At 44.5% G+C, this 14,358-nt stretch overlaps 1 protein-coding gene across 2 annotated transcripts in view; it reads right to left on the bottom strand.

Moving 5' to 3' along the window:
• The window catches only part of LOC120988734 (solute carrier family 2, facilitated glucose transporter member 9-like), a 135,724-nt gene that overhangs the window by 14,054 nt on the left and 107,312 nt on the right, over positions 1-14,358 (bottom strand). For both annotated transcript variants that reach the window (XM_040416381.1, XM_040416382.1), the window contains 3 exons: positions 9,083-9,193; positions 4,424-4,525; positions 4,235-4,310 (listed from right to left, as the gene is read on the bottom strand). In XM_040416381.1, the coding sequence (XP_040272315.1) occupies positions 4,235-4,310; positions 4,424-4,525; positions 9,083-9,193 (289 nt within the window). The remainder of the gene's footprint in view (positions 1-4,234; positions 4,311-4,423; positions 4,526-9,082; positions 9,194-14,358) is intronic.

The following is a 14,358-nucleotide window of genomic DNA, read 5'->3' as shown; positions in this document are numbered from 1 at the left end:
ACTCTTCATAGTAGATCTTGGTCTTGGTATTCCGCTTTATAGCGGCCTCCCGGATCTCCGCCATTAGTGAGGACCATTTGAAAGAGGGCTGAAAAAAGTCTCTCCACGAGCCATAGCAGGGCTCTGGTTCTTTCTCCCTTGGGCGGCAGGCGGGTTGCTCCGGTCCCGGAGAGTAGGCCGGTGGAGCCTCCTCTGGCTTTACACCAATATCAGACATCTTTGTAATCTCAGGTGCGGACGTTGCAGCAACGCTCTGTTCACTTTCCAACATGCTCGATCCTTCTGAGGAGAGCGATAGGGTCGCGTCAATTAAATCAGCCAGCTCCTCCCACTGCACTGGGAGGCCGCCCCCCAGGTATTCCAGTATATGGAAGGCAGTGTCCATGCTGGCAGACATGCAAATGTCCAGATAAGCAGTGGCGCCTGACCTTGAACTCTTTCCCGCTTTTTCCTCCGAAAGGCGCCAATTTTTCCCGCCTTTTCGGGATGAAGATGACGCAGCAGTAAATTCAGCAAGCTCAGCGGCCATCTTTAGCAAAACGCTGTCCATTCACTGACAGCAAGCAGGATTGTAAAAAGTCCACAAAACCACACTCCAATGTGGCGATTTCCTTCCTCTTGATAGCGCAACACTGCACAGTGCTTTTTGAAGGTTTTTGGTACACTTTGGGTAGGATTTTCAGTCCACAAAGTCCACTTGAATAAAACGGGCAAATTGTCACTTTGGTCACAGGGCAACTGTATAAGGCACAAAGTTCACGCTTCTTGCACTGTAAAGCGTGCGTATCCTGTTCGTGACGCCAAAAGAGAGGGGCAGCGTACTCAAGTTGTGTGTAAAGGTGTTCCTGGGTGTAGTAGTGCAATAGACACTAACCTGAGACGGCTGACTCTCTGCATAGGCAGGTGATGGTAGAAATTGTTCGTGACGCCAGTGCCAATTAAACGGTGGCACGCCGTTTGCGGATAGCAGGAATAAATGAGGAACCACGTGAGGTTAAAGCAGAACTCCAACTTTAGTAGGTTTCATAGAGACAATAATGGAATCGCAGTTCCTTGGCATACAGTCGATTTTGCAATACGGTTGATGCAGGCAATACAGATGGAGCAAGGTGATTACAGAGTGTTAAACACAGGACTTGCAGTACAGGAGCTTGCACTCTATCTCTGACTGATCCTGGAATATAGCAAATCTTCTCCAAGGCCCAATAACCTAGCTCTGGCTTTATATCCTTGGTTTTAGCTTTCTAGAGTACCTCCTCTGTTCTCTTGAGTACCTCTTGCTTCCTTTGATCTTTGCCTCTGTCTCTCTCTTTGCTTCCTCAGGCTCTTTAACTTAAGTATTCCTGTTTCTGCATAAGGGAATTCAGGAGGGGAACCTTCTCCTGATGGCAGGCTTCAGGCCTGGACTGGTTTCTGACATTGTCTAGTCTCCAACTGTAGACTACAGACACTAGACTCCGTCTCCCTTTCACTTCCCTGACTGGGCCTTATATAAACTAGGGCTCCCTAGCTCCCTCTAGTGACTAGAAGCTGGAATGACACCCCTAGCAGGCCTGTACATGCAAGTTTCACAGTAATAGGGAAACACATAGCATTGCATTACATGACATTTTATAAAACTGACATATCCCAACTTCCCATGATTAAGGAGGGACGACAGCACACCAAGTGACACTTTTGTAGTGACGGGTATTACAGTCCCCGTACACTACACACTACTGACCCTATTCCCTCACACCTCCTCCAGTCTCTCTCCCCAGCTGTCACCACTCACCTAACCAAAATCTTCAATCTTTTCTCCTCTGGTATCTTCCCCTCTTCTTTGCTGTCTCTAACATCATGTCCTCTCTCTATCTGCAACTGAATCTTTCAAAAACTGAACTTCTGGTGTTTTCTCCTTCCACTAACCTACCTAAATCTGATATCTCCCTCTTAGTGTGTGGCACTATGATAACTCTTGGGCAGCATGCCCGCTGTCTCAGTGTTATGTTTCACACTTATCTTTCCTTTATCCTCTATATTCAATCTCTTGGCTTCTCATGCCGCCTGCACCTAAAAAACATCTCTAGAATCTGCCCCTTCTTACTGTGGAAAAAACAAAAACTCATTGTTGCCCTGATCCATTCCCGCCTTGAATATTTAGGAAAGCAATACTGCAAGCAATTAGGTTAATCCCTAACATCCACAGTTTTAGACGCTCCCTAAAAACACATCTTTTAGGTTATCCTAATGCATCATCTGATGTAACCCTGTAAATGAGGTACTGGGTACTATTAGGCAATATTTTTACATGAATAGCGATAATCCAGGTGACAGATTTTCTTTAATAAAGTATATAGAAAGATTTAGGCTAGTTTCACACTAGCGGCACGGAGCTCCAGCAGGCTGTTCCGGTGGGTGAACAGCCTGTCAGACCTGTGGTGCTGCTAGTGCACGCGTGCCCCCTGACTACTGCCCCGGCTCCATTGACTATAATGGGGGCGGGGCGGAGTTCTGGCGGCAGTACGGCAGCTCATGCCGAGAGGCGACCATGATAAAAGTACGACATGTCGTACTTTTATTCCGGCCGCCTCTCGGCATGTGCTGCCGCCAGGACTCAGCCCCGCCCCCATTATAGTCAATGGGGCCGGAGCGGTAGTCCGTGGGCACGCGTGCACTAGCGGCATCATAGATCCGACAGGCTGTTCACTCGCTGGAACAGCCTGCTGGAGCTCCGTGCCACTAATGTGAAACTAGCCTAAATCTTTCTATATACTTAATGTTGTGGGGTGTGGAGGTGCAAGCAGAGCTCCCCTGTGGTATAGACGGTGCAATGATGAAGCCAAGATGGGGGTAACAAATCCAGTGTTCTTTACTGAGGTAGTTTAGGCAGTTCACAAACATAGACACAGGAAGCATTCAGTTCAGTCTCTCCAGAGTACATACACAATCTTTCCAAGGCTAGGCTGTGTATGGAATAGCAAGCTAGCTGCAAGATGACTGACAAGGCCTGTTGCCATAAATTAGTGATTGCATTGTCTGTCCTTTGCACCACTCCTTTAAATTGGCCCTCAACAGTCTGTATAATGCTGTACTTCTTTCTCTCTTAGAGGATGGTAAGTTGTCATCAGCATGCAAAGATGGAGGCTCTTCTGAGTAAGCCTTACACTGCACAGGCAACTTGCAGCTCCTCATTCACTGTCTGCTTTAGCTACACTCCTCAGCTCCTCCCTCAGAGGGGGGCGCTGGTCCAGCCTTCCTCCTTCTGAGTATGGCACATTAAACTAAATAGTGCTACCATTTTCAGCTCTTGGAATAACATTAGAGCAAAGAAAATGCATTAACCCTAATGGCAAATGTTAGCCCTTAAAGTGGTCCTCTGGGGCACTGCACAGAGATAGAAAAATCTATTTCCATTATACAAACAAGTTTTCATGATTATCAGGGAGAAGTTCTCCCATAGGCCTCTTGGACAGTTGAGTACATGTCTGTAGAGGAATTTAAATTTTTGTATAAGCAGTGCCCCAGACCTGGGAGTATCTGCAATTCTTATTTTACTGTAAATAGTTACGGTATGTATTGTTTTATTGCATGTTGTGGTTGTATGTTCCAGTAAGGAATGGTTGGCAAGAGTTGGCAAAGAACAGGGCTAGCCACCCTGTTCCTTCCCTTTTGGTAGGAGTGGAGTGGTCCTGCTTCCTGCCAGGGAAGGGAGTTCCTGTTTAGACATGGAAAGGAGATGAAGCACACTGCAGAGCTCCTGCTCCTGCCAAGGATTCTCCAGAGAGATCAACTAACCTTGAGAAGTGAGACAACAGAGTGGATAGCTGAACACCTGCATCAAAGACACTGCTGTGAGGTGAAGGATTACAGCCAAGACACTCCACAAGACCAGCCAAACTTCCACTAGACCAGTTGCAGCAAACGTCTGCGCCTGATAGTAGACACATCTACACTTACAAGTGCTAAATTGCAGCCACCTAGCTTGCCTTCATATTCCTTACTGGTGCCAGAAATTGCACTTGGAATCCGTTGCTATTGAATGTACCTGAAGTTATATTTTGCAAAAAAGACTGTCATACGTTTACTCATGGCTTAATTTTTCAAAATTAACTTTCCACTGCACCGATCCCCAGGGAGCAACAGCCTGAGGCAGTACACTGCATCGGCTCCTCAGGGGCTTGCTGCATATGAACTTACTGGACATAAATTAGGGGCATATATAGTCCCATTTTTAAGGGCAAGCAATACATACCTGGACCCAAGCCATAGAAAAAGATGAAAAAGAAAATGAGCACAGCACTGAGATATGGCATCCAAGAAGCCCAGCCCTAAGGTAAAGAGATAATATATATTATTTAATTGTATTATTTCATTTATTTTATTCACCGCTCCCCCTAAAATCATTAGGGGAGCAGTTTAATTCAGAAATTATTTTTATTACCGAAAAAATGAGAGTGACTGTTAGACCAGCAAGCATCATAGCCATGCAGCCGTAACACCCAAGCAGGAGGACTTTTCTTCTGCAGTGTCCTGCTATCACACTCTGCAATTAAAATAATCAAGTGTCATTCAGGCATACTGTAGTTCACTATGTCATTGTTCGGGCAGAGACCATGAGCCAAAACCAGAAGTGGAGCCTACACAGAGATAAGGTATGATGAAAAGATTTGTACCTGTTCTGTGTAGGCTCCACTCATGGGTCTGGCTCACAATCAATGCTGGAAATCACTGAACAAACACTGACCAAAACAGTGATCTGTGAACTAGGGTTTACTAAACAGGAGGGGGATAATTATGAACAGAAAATTTACTTTTGCCGTAAACCCAGGAGAAGCAGAGCATAGGATGGGAGTGGTAGTGGCTCCGGCTGCAATAATTATTCACCGTGGCAATCCTCACATTGATGCTCTGTTGGGCCAGGGAGTGATAAGAGGGTGCACCCTGTCTTCCCTCGTGGCACACTCTGGTGTTGGGGCTCCTGCCTGATGATAGTTGGGATGCCCTTGGTGTTGTGGGTTTGATGCAAGTCAGGAGATGTAGGTGCAGTGTCTGGTGTATGATGCTGGAGTTAGTAACCAGGCCAGTTGTAGAAGATTAATTTATCTCTTCACTAAAGTGCAGAACGGGAGTTGTAGTACATCCAATGATATCAAGCTTTGTAACCTGAGGAAGGGGACCTGAGTATCCCTGAAACGAGTAGTTTTATCCTTGATGAATCTTATTTAATAAAAAGAAGAATTGATCTATTCCTCATTTGTTCTCGCCGGAGGTCTTTGCGCCTAGCAGGGTTCCATTTGCACATCCAATGATATTAAGGCACAGTTCCAAGGCAAGTCACAGTGCCTTCTCTTACCAATAGCTGTATATAGGCAAATTGCAACAATGATGATAATAGGAGTAGTAGTCCCTGAGCGCCTTCTAAACACTTTGCAACCTTTCCGAGATGATCATAGGCATGTGAAACTCTCAAAAATGTGGTAGCTATCCCAGACTACAAACTATCCACATGCAAACAGTCTAACAATCAGCTCTGCAATCCCCAGACTGGGGGATGCATATAGTCAAACGGTCTGCCAAACTGTTTTATAAGTGTGAAAGGTGCCGTTAACTGATAATCCTTCCACAAGCAGCAAAGTCTATAGCCATAAACAGCGAATACCTTGCTAGCATGCATGGCCTTGTGTTCCTAGACAGTCTATGGATATCTGTTTCTCCTTCCCTCAGGGATTCTCTCCTTCACAGGAATGATGGCATAGGCGTCTCTCACAAGTAAAGCCCAAAAACAAATTGGTATCTGACCTGAATGCAGGGGCAGACTGGGAACGTAGTGGTCCTGGAAAAAATCTAAAAGTGGACCTACATATATTGTAGGCTGGTCCAAATTGACAGAAGGCAGGACAACAGAATTAGGCAGGGCTAGCAATACTGTAGTGCAGAACAAATTATTGCCTCAGCAGAACCAGATACCACAGTGCAGCACAAAAGTAATGCCCCAGAAGAACCAGATACCACAGTGCAGCAAGAAATACTGCCTCCAGCCAAACCATATACCACAATGCAACACAATATACTGTCGCCCGTGCCACATTATGAAACTGTATCATCATCCTGACGATGACAATACAGTTGAATTCAGGAGGGCACCTGCAGCCGCTGGCAGGTGCATAAGTGCCTGATGCTCTTAGCATTAATTAATGCTGAGAGCATCAGATCTTTATGTACCTGGCTGGTGGCCAAAAGGAGGGCTTGGGGGGCTCTCTTGGCATTGGCCCACTGGGAAATTTCCCTGTAGGGTCTATTGTCAGTCTGCCCATGACTGAACAGTAGGCAGAGCTAAACTGAGCCTTGGATAATGTGATACTGTCTAGAATCCCTCAAAGGGGAAAGGTAGTTTCCTCTGCTGAGTCAGGGCATAATTAACTAAACACCTATATACAGCTTTTTGGAATACATACAAATCATAATACAAAACATTAATTATTTTGGTAATGTACCACATTAACACTTTGCAAGGCCCCAAAAAACATGGCTTTCCAGTCCAAAACTAAAGAACAGCATCCATTGCTGCCAAAATACCAGCTTACTGCAGGTTGCTCACCCATTAATCTTCCATAACCTCTGAATGACTTTATTAAAGTGTATTTAAAAAAAAGTTTAATAAAGTGTATTAAAACCTATTGTAAATGCCATAACAAAAACAAAGACAGGTGCATTCTGCGGTCTTACTAAGCCCTCAAACTGGTGTTAAAATTGAGAGATTAGCCAACATGTCCTACATGAGGACATGTCTGAGCCAGAGCACTGCGCCAAGGTTTCTCAAGTAGCTCAGGACCTAACGCTAAACCTACCTGGGCTGTATGGGCAGGTAGGTTTAGAGTTAGGTCCCGAGCTACTTGTGAAACCTTGGCGCGGTGCTCGGGCTCAGACATGTCCTCACGTAGGACATGTTGGCTAATCTCTCAATTTTAACACCAGTTTGAGGGCTTAGTAAGACCGCAGAGTGCACCTGTCTTTGTTTTTGTTATATTATATATACTGTTTATCACATCCACACATTTGCTATCCTGTGTAGGATGTCCATTGTGATACTTGTGGTTCGCTGCATGCATCCTCCATTGTATGCATTTTTGCTGGGGATTGCCATTAGCAGCGGACCACAAGTGCAGGATCTGCCCCACCCAGTATAGATGCACCACTGCATATGGGGTTGAGCACTTCCTGCTTTTTAATACCACGCCAATTTGTAGTTTGGCTATTGTAAATGCCCTAAAATGTTTTTTTTTTTCTAATAAAATGTTTTTTTTTTCTAATATACTTTTTTTTTTTTCTAATATACTTTTTTTTTTTTCATGCAAAAAGTTCAGGGGCCTATGGCGCCTTGCAATCAATACTGTGTGTGTGGGAGTACAGATTACCCCATGGCTGCAGTGAGTGCTGTAAGCGCTCCATAGCACATCTCTGCTCCTATCTGTACCAGCGCTGCTCTCCAAAAGCATGGCATAGATATACTATGCCATGCTTTAGCAGAGCGGGCACAGGCAGAGCAACAATGTGCAATGCTGAGCTCCTGTGCCCACTTGTTCCGCTCTGCTAGAACCTACACCATGCAGACCGGAACAGGCAGCATTGTACACTGGTGTGTATGGGAGTATGGATTGCAAAGCACTATAGACACCTGAACTTCAGTAAGGTATAAGGAATAATAAAGTATATTATAAAAATAATTTTAGAGCATTAATAGTAGATTTTAATTATTTTTTTAATAATTTTAGGCATACTTTAAAAAGAATCTCTCACAATGGGGTCAAAAAATGAACTACTGTAATTGCTGGATAGTTCAAACGACACAAATGCAGAATATTTTGTTAGCCTACTGTAGGTTCCCATCTCCGGCATCGTAGATTCGGCAGGCTGTTCCGGCAGAGAACAGCCTGCTGGAGTTCTCTGGATCCGGCGCTGCCAGATAGTACTGCGCACCCCCAAACCCCATAGACTACAATGGTATCTGGTAAGCAACAGCCTGCCGGATCCAGGATGCCGCAGATGTGAACGTACCCTAATGTCTACTATTTGGCATTCCTCTGCAGTCTGCCCACAAAGTGTATGTGTTCTGAAGCACTTTGGACTAGAGTCCTGTTCATTATATCCCAGAGCTTAGGGGTCCTTGCTATGCACATAGAGAATGGACACTTTGTGCGCTTACTGTGGGAAAATACAAGTGAGTTGAAAGATACAAATTACATATTCTAAAGCTTTGTCTTTACCTCAATCCAGTAGTTCGGGATGGGGAAGAAGGGGTTCATTGCGCGTAATATTGCATGACTGACAGCTCAGGACATGGATGCGATAGTGTGGGGACCCAATCTTTCCCAGAATGTTTTCCTAAGGCCTCTTTCACACTACCGTTTTTTTTTTTCCGTTTTGCGGTCCGTTTTTTGCGGTCCGTATACGGTCCGTATACGGAACCATTCATTTCAATGGGTCCGCAAAAAAACGGAATGTGTTCCGTATGCATTCCGTTTCCGTATTTCCGTTTTTCCGTGCCGTGAAAAGATAGAACATGTCCTATGTTTGTCCGCAAATCACGGTCCGTGGCTCAATGCAAGTCAATGGGTCCGCAAAAAAAACTGAACACATACAGAAATGCATCCGTATGTCTTCCGTTTCCGTTCCGTTTTTTGCTGAACCATCTATTGAAAATGCTATGCCCCGCCCAATTTTCTCTATGTAATTACTGTATACTGTATATGGCATACGGAAAAACAGAACGGAAAAACGGAACAGAAACGGAGACACAACGGAACCCAAAAACGGGACAACGGATCCGTGAAAAACGGAACGCAAAACACTGAAATGGACATACTGTAGTGTGAAAGAGGCCTAATAGGCAGATTTGAAATCTGAAGCATGTCAGTTTATGTTGTAGATTTCCACTGCAGATATCAGTCTTTGCAATGGAGAGGGTAAAATCCACCATTTTCACATCAAAAAGCGAATGTTATACATGTGGAGTTTTGGTCACATGTGAAAGTAGCCTTATGGTGGGTGGTCAAGCAGTGTTTCTGAAATATTGTCAGATGTAACCAATCTAAATACTCACACATAGAATGACAGCCATAAGCTCAAAACTTCCCATTCCAATAGTCATATAGGGGATTTTCTCCGGAGGCAAACCAGCAGTGAGAAAAATACTTCTTGCATAATACAAAATCTGAAACAGTTTAAGGAGAAAAAAATAAATTTGTACAGTGGTCCATCAAGTGACAGTAGCCTCAAGCTACCATATTTTCAACATACAATTGTTTTTCCTGGGTCACTGTTAGGCCAGGGTCACATTGCTGCTAGTTGTTCTGCTCTGTTACAGGAGGAGAACAACGGAAGTGGAGAATTGGGCACATAACTGACTTGAATGGAGCTGAACAGACTACAATGGAGTTCAGTTTCCGTTCGTAATCCTGTTTTTCTTAGTGCACGAAAAAGTCCTGCATGCAGGACTTTCTCATCTGGTAAAATAAAACTGATTCTGAACAGTAACTGAATGGACTCCATTGTAGTGCATGCAGGACTTTATCATCTGGTCTTATTAATTGAATCTGCAATGGAGGCACCGAATGGTGCTTCAAACGCAGATTTGAACTTGAAGCTGGAAGATCCAACATCAGCATCTAGCTAGTATTAGTGCAATTTTATACAATTGAGTGCTTTGAAAAGGAAAAACAACATTAAAACAACATTTTAATTAAGCTAACGGGCCAAATAACAGCTCTATATGTCTGCGGGTATGGATTTTTCTAAGGCCCCTTGCAGACGAGCGTGTCCGGATTAGGTCCGGATGCGTCCCGGTGCATTGCGGCAAACCCGCGCGAGTAGGTACGCAATTGCAGTCAGTTTTGACTGCGATTGCGTTCCGTTGTTCAGTTTTTATCGCGCGGATGCAATGCGTTTTGCGCGCGCGTGATAAAAAACTGAATGTGGTACCCAGACCCGAACTTCTTCACAGAAGTTCAGGTTTGGATTCAAGGTTGTGTAGATTGTATTATTTTCCCTTATAACATGGTTATAAGGGAAAATAATAGCATTCTGAATACAGAATGCATAGTACAATAGGGCTGGAGGGGTTAAAAAAAATATATATATAATTTAACTCACCTTAATCCACTTGTTCGCACAGCCGGCATATCTTCTGACTTCTTTTGTGAGGAATAGGACCTTTGATGACGTCACTACGCTCATCACATGGTCCATCACATGATCTTTTACCATGGTGATGGATCATGTGACGGACCATGTGATGAACGTAGTGACGTCATCAAAGGTCCTATTCCTCACAAAAGAAGACAAAAGAGATGCCGGCTGCGCGAACAAGTGGATTAAGGTGAGTTAATTTATTTTTTTAACCCCTCCAGCCCTATTGTACTATGCATTCTGTATTCAGAATGCTATTATTTTCCCTTATTACCATGTTATAAGGGAAAATAATAATGATCGGGTCCCCATCCCGATTGTCACCTAGCAACCGTGCGTGAAAATCGCACCGCATCCGCACTTGCTTGCGGATGCTTGCGATTTTCACAAAACCCCATTCATTTCTATGGGGCCTGCTTTGCGCGAAAAACGCACAAAGAGGAGCATGCTGTGATTTTCACGCAATGCACAAGTGATGCGTAAAAATCACCGCTCATGTGCACAGCCCCATAGAAATGAATGGGTCCGGATTCAGTGCGGGTGCAATGCGTTCACCTCACGCATTGCACCCGCGCAGAAATCTCGCCCGTGTAAAAGGGGCCTAACTCTTAACATTTCCAAAGAGCAGAATTTAGAACAGCAGGGCAGATTTACTAAGGTTTTGCACCAAATGGAGGGCCCAGACCCTCCTCATGGACGCTGACCAGGTACATAATGGTATGATGCTCTCAGCATTAATTAATGCTAGGAGCATTAGGTACTTATGCCCCTGGCCAGCAGTCGCAGCTTCCTCCTGAATTCAACTGTATCACCATCCTCCAGTATGGTGATAGGATGGTATTTTGTGTTGCACTGTGGTATTGCTTGCCCCATACCTTCTGTCACCTTTGGATCTGCTTACGACATAGCAGGGATGAGGGACAATATTCGAATTCGTGATATTTGGTGAATATTTGGGCAAATATTCTTCATATATTCGAGAATTCGTGATCTCCAGTCATTATTTTCTTGATTGCAAAAATCGCCAGTCGGAAAATTCACAATAAAAAGTTACGATACAAAAATTTGCGATCAACACTGCTCCTAAAGTCAAAGATATTGCAGCCTTCTCATTGGCCCACAAGCAAGAAACAGTGAGGGATCATGGGTACTGATGAAAAAAATCTCGAAGATTCGCGATTACGAAGATATAGCACTATATTCTAGATATTCGCGAATTCTCGAAGTTCTAATATTCGTGATAAAAATTTGCGATTAGAATATTTGCAATCAACACTACAACATAGGTGCCACTTTTATTTATTTTTTCCAGGGCCACTTAAGTTCCCAGTCCGCCCCTCAGGGTTTTGGGTAGGTTCTTTATGGCCTGACTCATTTACCAATATGTACACCAGAAAACTTGTGTACATTTCATCTGAAATCTACGTCAGTTCCGTGCTGGCACCAGATTTATCATAGTGGCTGACCCTGGATGATAAACCTGGCACATCTTTAGAAGTTTAGTTTTTGAAGGCCTTTTTTCTGCACTCTTGCATTTTAATGGAATTTTTTACACCTGCTTTTTTGTTACATTTTTTTCAGTAAAGCCACCAGCTTACTGGCTTCTTTTTAAAAAAAAATACAACATGCTGTAACCAATGCTAGTGAGTAGAGTTGAGCGGACACCTGGATGTTCGGGTTCAACGAGTTCGGCCGAACTTGAAAAAAAAGTTCGGATTCGGTACCCGAACTTGACCCAGAACTAGAACCCCATTGAAGTCAATGGGGACCCGAACTTTTGGGCACTAAAATGGCTCTAAAATAGTCCTGGAAAGGGCTAGAGGGCTGCAAAAGGCATCAAAATGTGCTTAAGAGCATGGCAACTGTTCTGCAAACAAATGTGGATAGGGAAATGACTTAAAATAACATAAAATACAGAAAAATTTATAACGATCTGGATCTAGGAGTAGGAGGTGGTGGATGTGGTGGTGTAGGTTGACGTGGCGGTGTAGGTGGAAGCGGCGGTGAAAGAGGAATAGGTAGCCAACACTGATTGGTGTTATTTTTTATTTTTAAATTGGGGTATCCCCCAAAAATATTGGGACATATAACAAAATAAAACAAAGAATAAGTGCACTTGAGTACAAGAATGGATGGTTGAGGCTGGTATAAATGTCTATTCTGCACAAGGTACGGACAAGTCCTGTGGGATCCATGCCTGGTTCATTTTAATATACGTAAGCTTGTCCACATTGGCTGCGGCCTGTGATAATGCTCTCTGCCGTGCTAAACACACCTTCACACTATACACTGGCTGCAGAGCAGGTCAGCACCTCCAAGGCTGACAAAGCTTTTCCACATTTTGGCCATGCTAACACTGCCTTCTCAGGTGCTGGCAGTGGCCCAGCTGCATTGGCGACCTCTTCCTCCTCCTCTGCCTTCGCCTTGTGCTCCCACTGTGCCCCCGCTGTCAGGTGGGAATGCCATCATCAGCGTGCGCTTGTAGTCGCGCATCTTCTGATCAGTAACAGATGTTTTCACTAAATTTAGTTCCCTGTCAGCAATGCAGAGCAGGGGTTCATTCAAGGCAAAGGGGGGTTCATGTCACCCAGCAATAAAACAGAGGATTTTGAGAGAACGAGGCCCCTGTCACCCAGGCACAGCAGGGGTTCATTCACGGCAAAAGTGGGTTCTTGTCACCCAGCAATAGAACAGAGGATTTTGAGAGATTTAGGCCCCTGTCACCCAGGCACAGTAGGGGTTCATTCACGGCAAAAGGGGGTTCATGTCACCCAGCAATAGAACAGAGGATTTTGAGAGATTTAGGCCCCTGTCACCCAGGCACAGCAGGGGTTCATTCACGGCAAAAGTGGGTTATTGTCACCCAGCAATAGAACAGAGGATTTTGAGAGATTTAGGCCCCTGTCACCCAGGCAGAGCAGGGGTTCATTCACGGCAAAAGGGGGTTCATGTCACCCAGCAATAGAACAGAGGATTTTTAGAGATTTAGGCTCATGTCACCCAGGCACAGCAGGGGTTCATTCACGGCAAAAGGGGGTTCATGTCACCCAGCAATAGAACAGAGGATTTTGAGAGATTTAGGCCCCTGTCACCCAGGCACAGCAGGGGTTCATTCATGGCAAAAGTGCATTCTTGTCACCCAGCAATAGAACAGAGGATTTTGAGAGATTTAGGCCCCTGTCACCCAGGCACAGCAGGAGTTCATTCACGGCAAAAGGGGGTTCTTGTCACCCAGCAATAGAACAGAGGATTTTGAGAGATTTAGGCCCCTGTCACCCAGGCACAGCAGGGGTTTGTATACGCCAAAAATGGTAAAATGTCACCCGACAATTGAAAATAAGAATTTTTTCAATTTAGGGCACTAAAATTGGCACTTTTTTTGCATTAAAATGGCTCTAAAATAGTGCTTGAAAAGGCTAGAGGGATGTAAAAGGCAGTAAAATGTGCTTAAGAGCATGGCAACTGCTCTGCAAACAAATGTGGATAGGGAAATAACTTAAAATAAAATAACTAAAAATTACAAATTATTAACCTGCAACTCAGAGAAGGAGGTGGATATGGAGTCGGAGGTTGAGGAGGTGGTGGATGTGGTGTTGTAGGTGGAGGCAGCAATGGAGGAGGAGGAGGTAGCCAACAATGTTTGTTTTTTTTTTTTTTTATTGGGGTAGGAAGCCCCCAAAATATTGGGACAAATAAAATAAAAATAAAAAAAAAGAATCAATGCACTTGACTTAAGTACAAGAATGTATGTTTGATGGTGGTATAAAAGTCTATTCTGCACAAGGTACAGACAAGTCTTGTGGAATCCAAGCCTTGTTAAATTTAATGAACGTGAGCTTGTCCACGTTGGCTGTGGACAGGTGGCTGCGCTTGTCTGTGATGAGGCCCCCTGCCGTGCTAAACACACGTTCAGATAATACACTGGCTGCAGGGCAGGCCAGCACCTCCAAGGCGTAAAGGGCAAGCTCAGGCCATGTGCCCAATTTGGAGACCCAGAAGTTGAAGGGGCAGACCCGTCATTCAGTACATGTAGGCGTGTGCACACATACTGCTCCATCATGTTGGTAAAATGCTGTCTCCTCTAACGTTTCATATCAGCTGGTGGTGCTAGTTGTTGTGGCGTGCTGACAAAGCTTTTCCGCATTTCGGCCATGCTAACCCTGCCTTCTGAGGTGCTGGTGGTGCCCCAGC

This window comes from Bufo bufo, chromosome 2 (assembly GCF_905171765.1).
Source record: "Bufo bufo chromosome 2, aBufBuf1.1, whole genome shotgun sequence".
Taxonomy (NCBI): Eukaryota; Metazoa; Chordata; class Amphibia; order Anura; family Bufonidae; genus Bufo; species Bufo bufo.
This window is presented reverse-complemented; position numbering and strand designations above follow the sequence as displayed.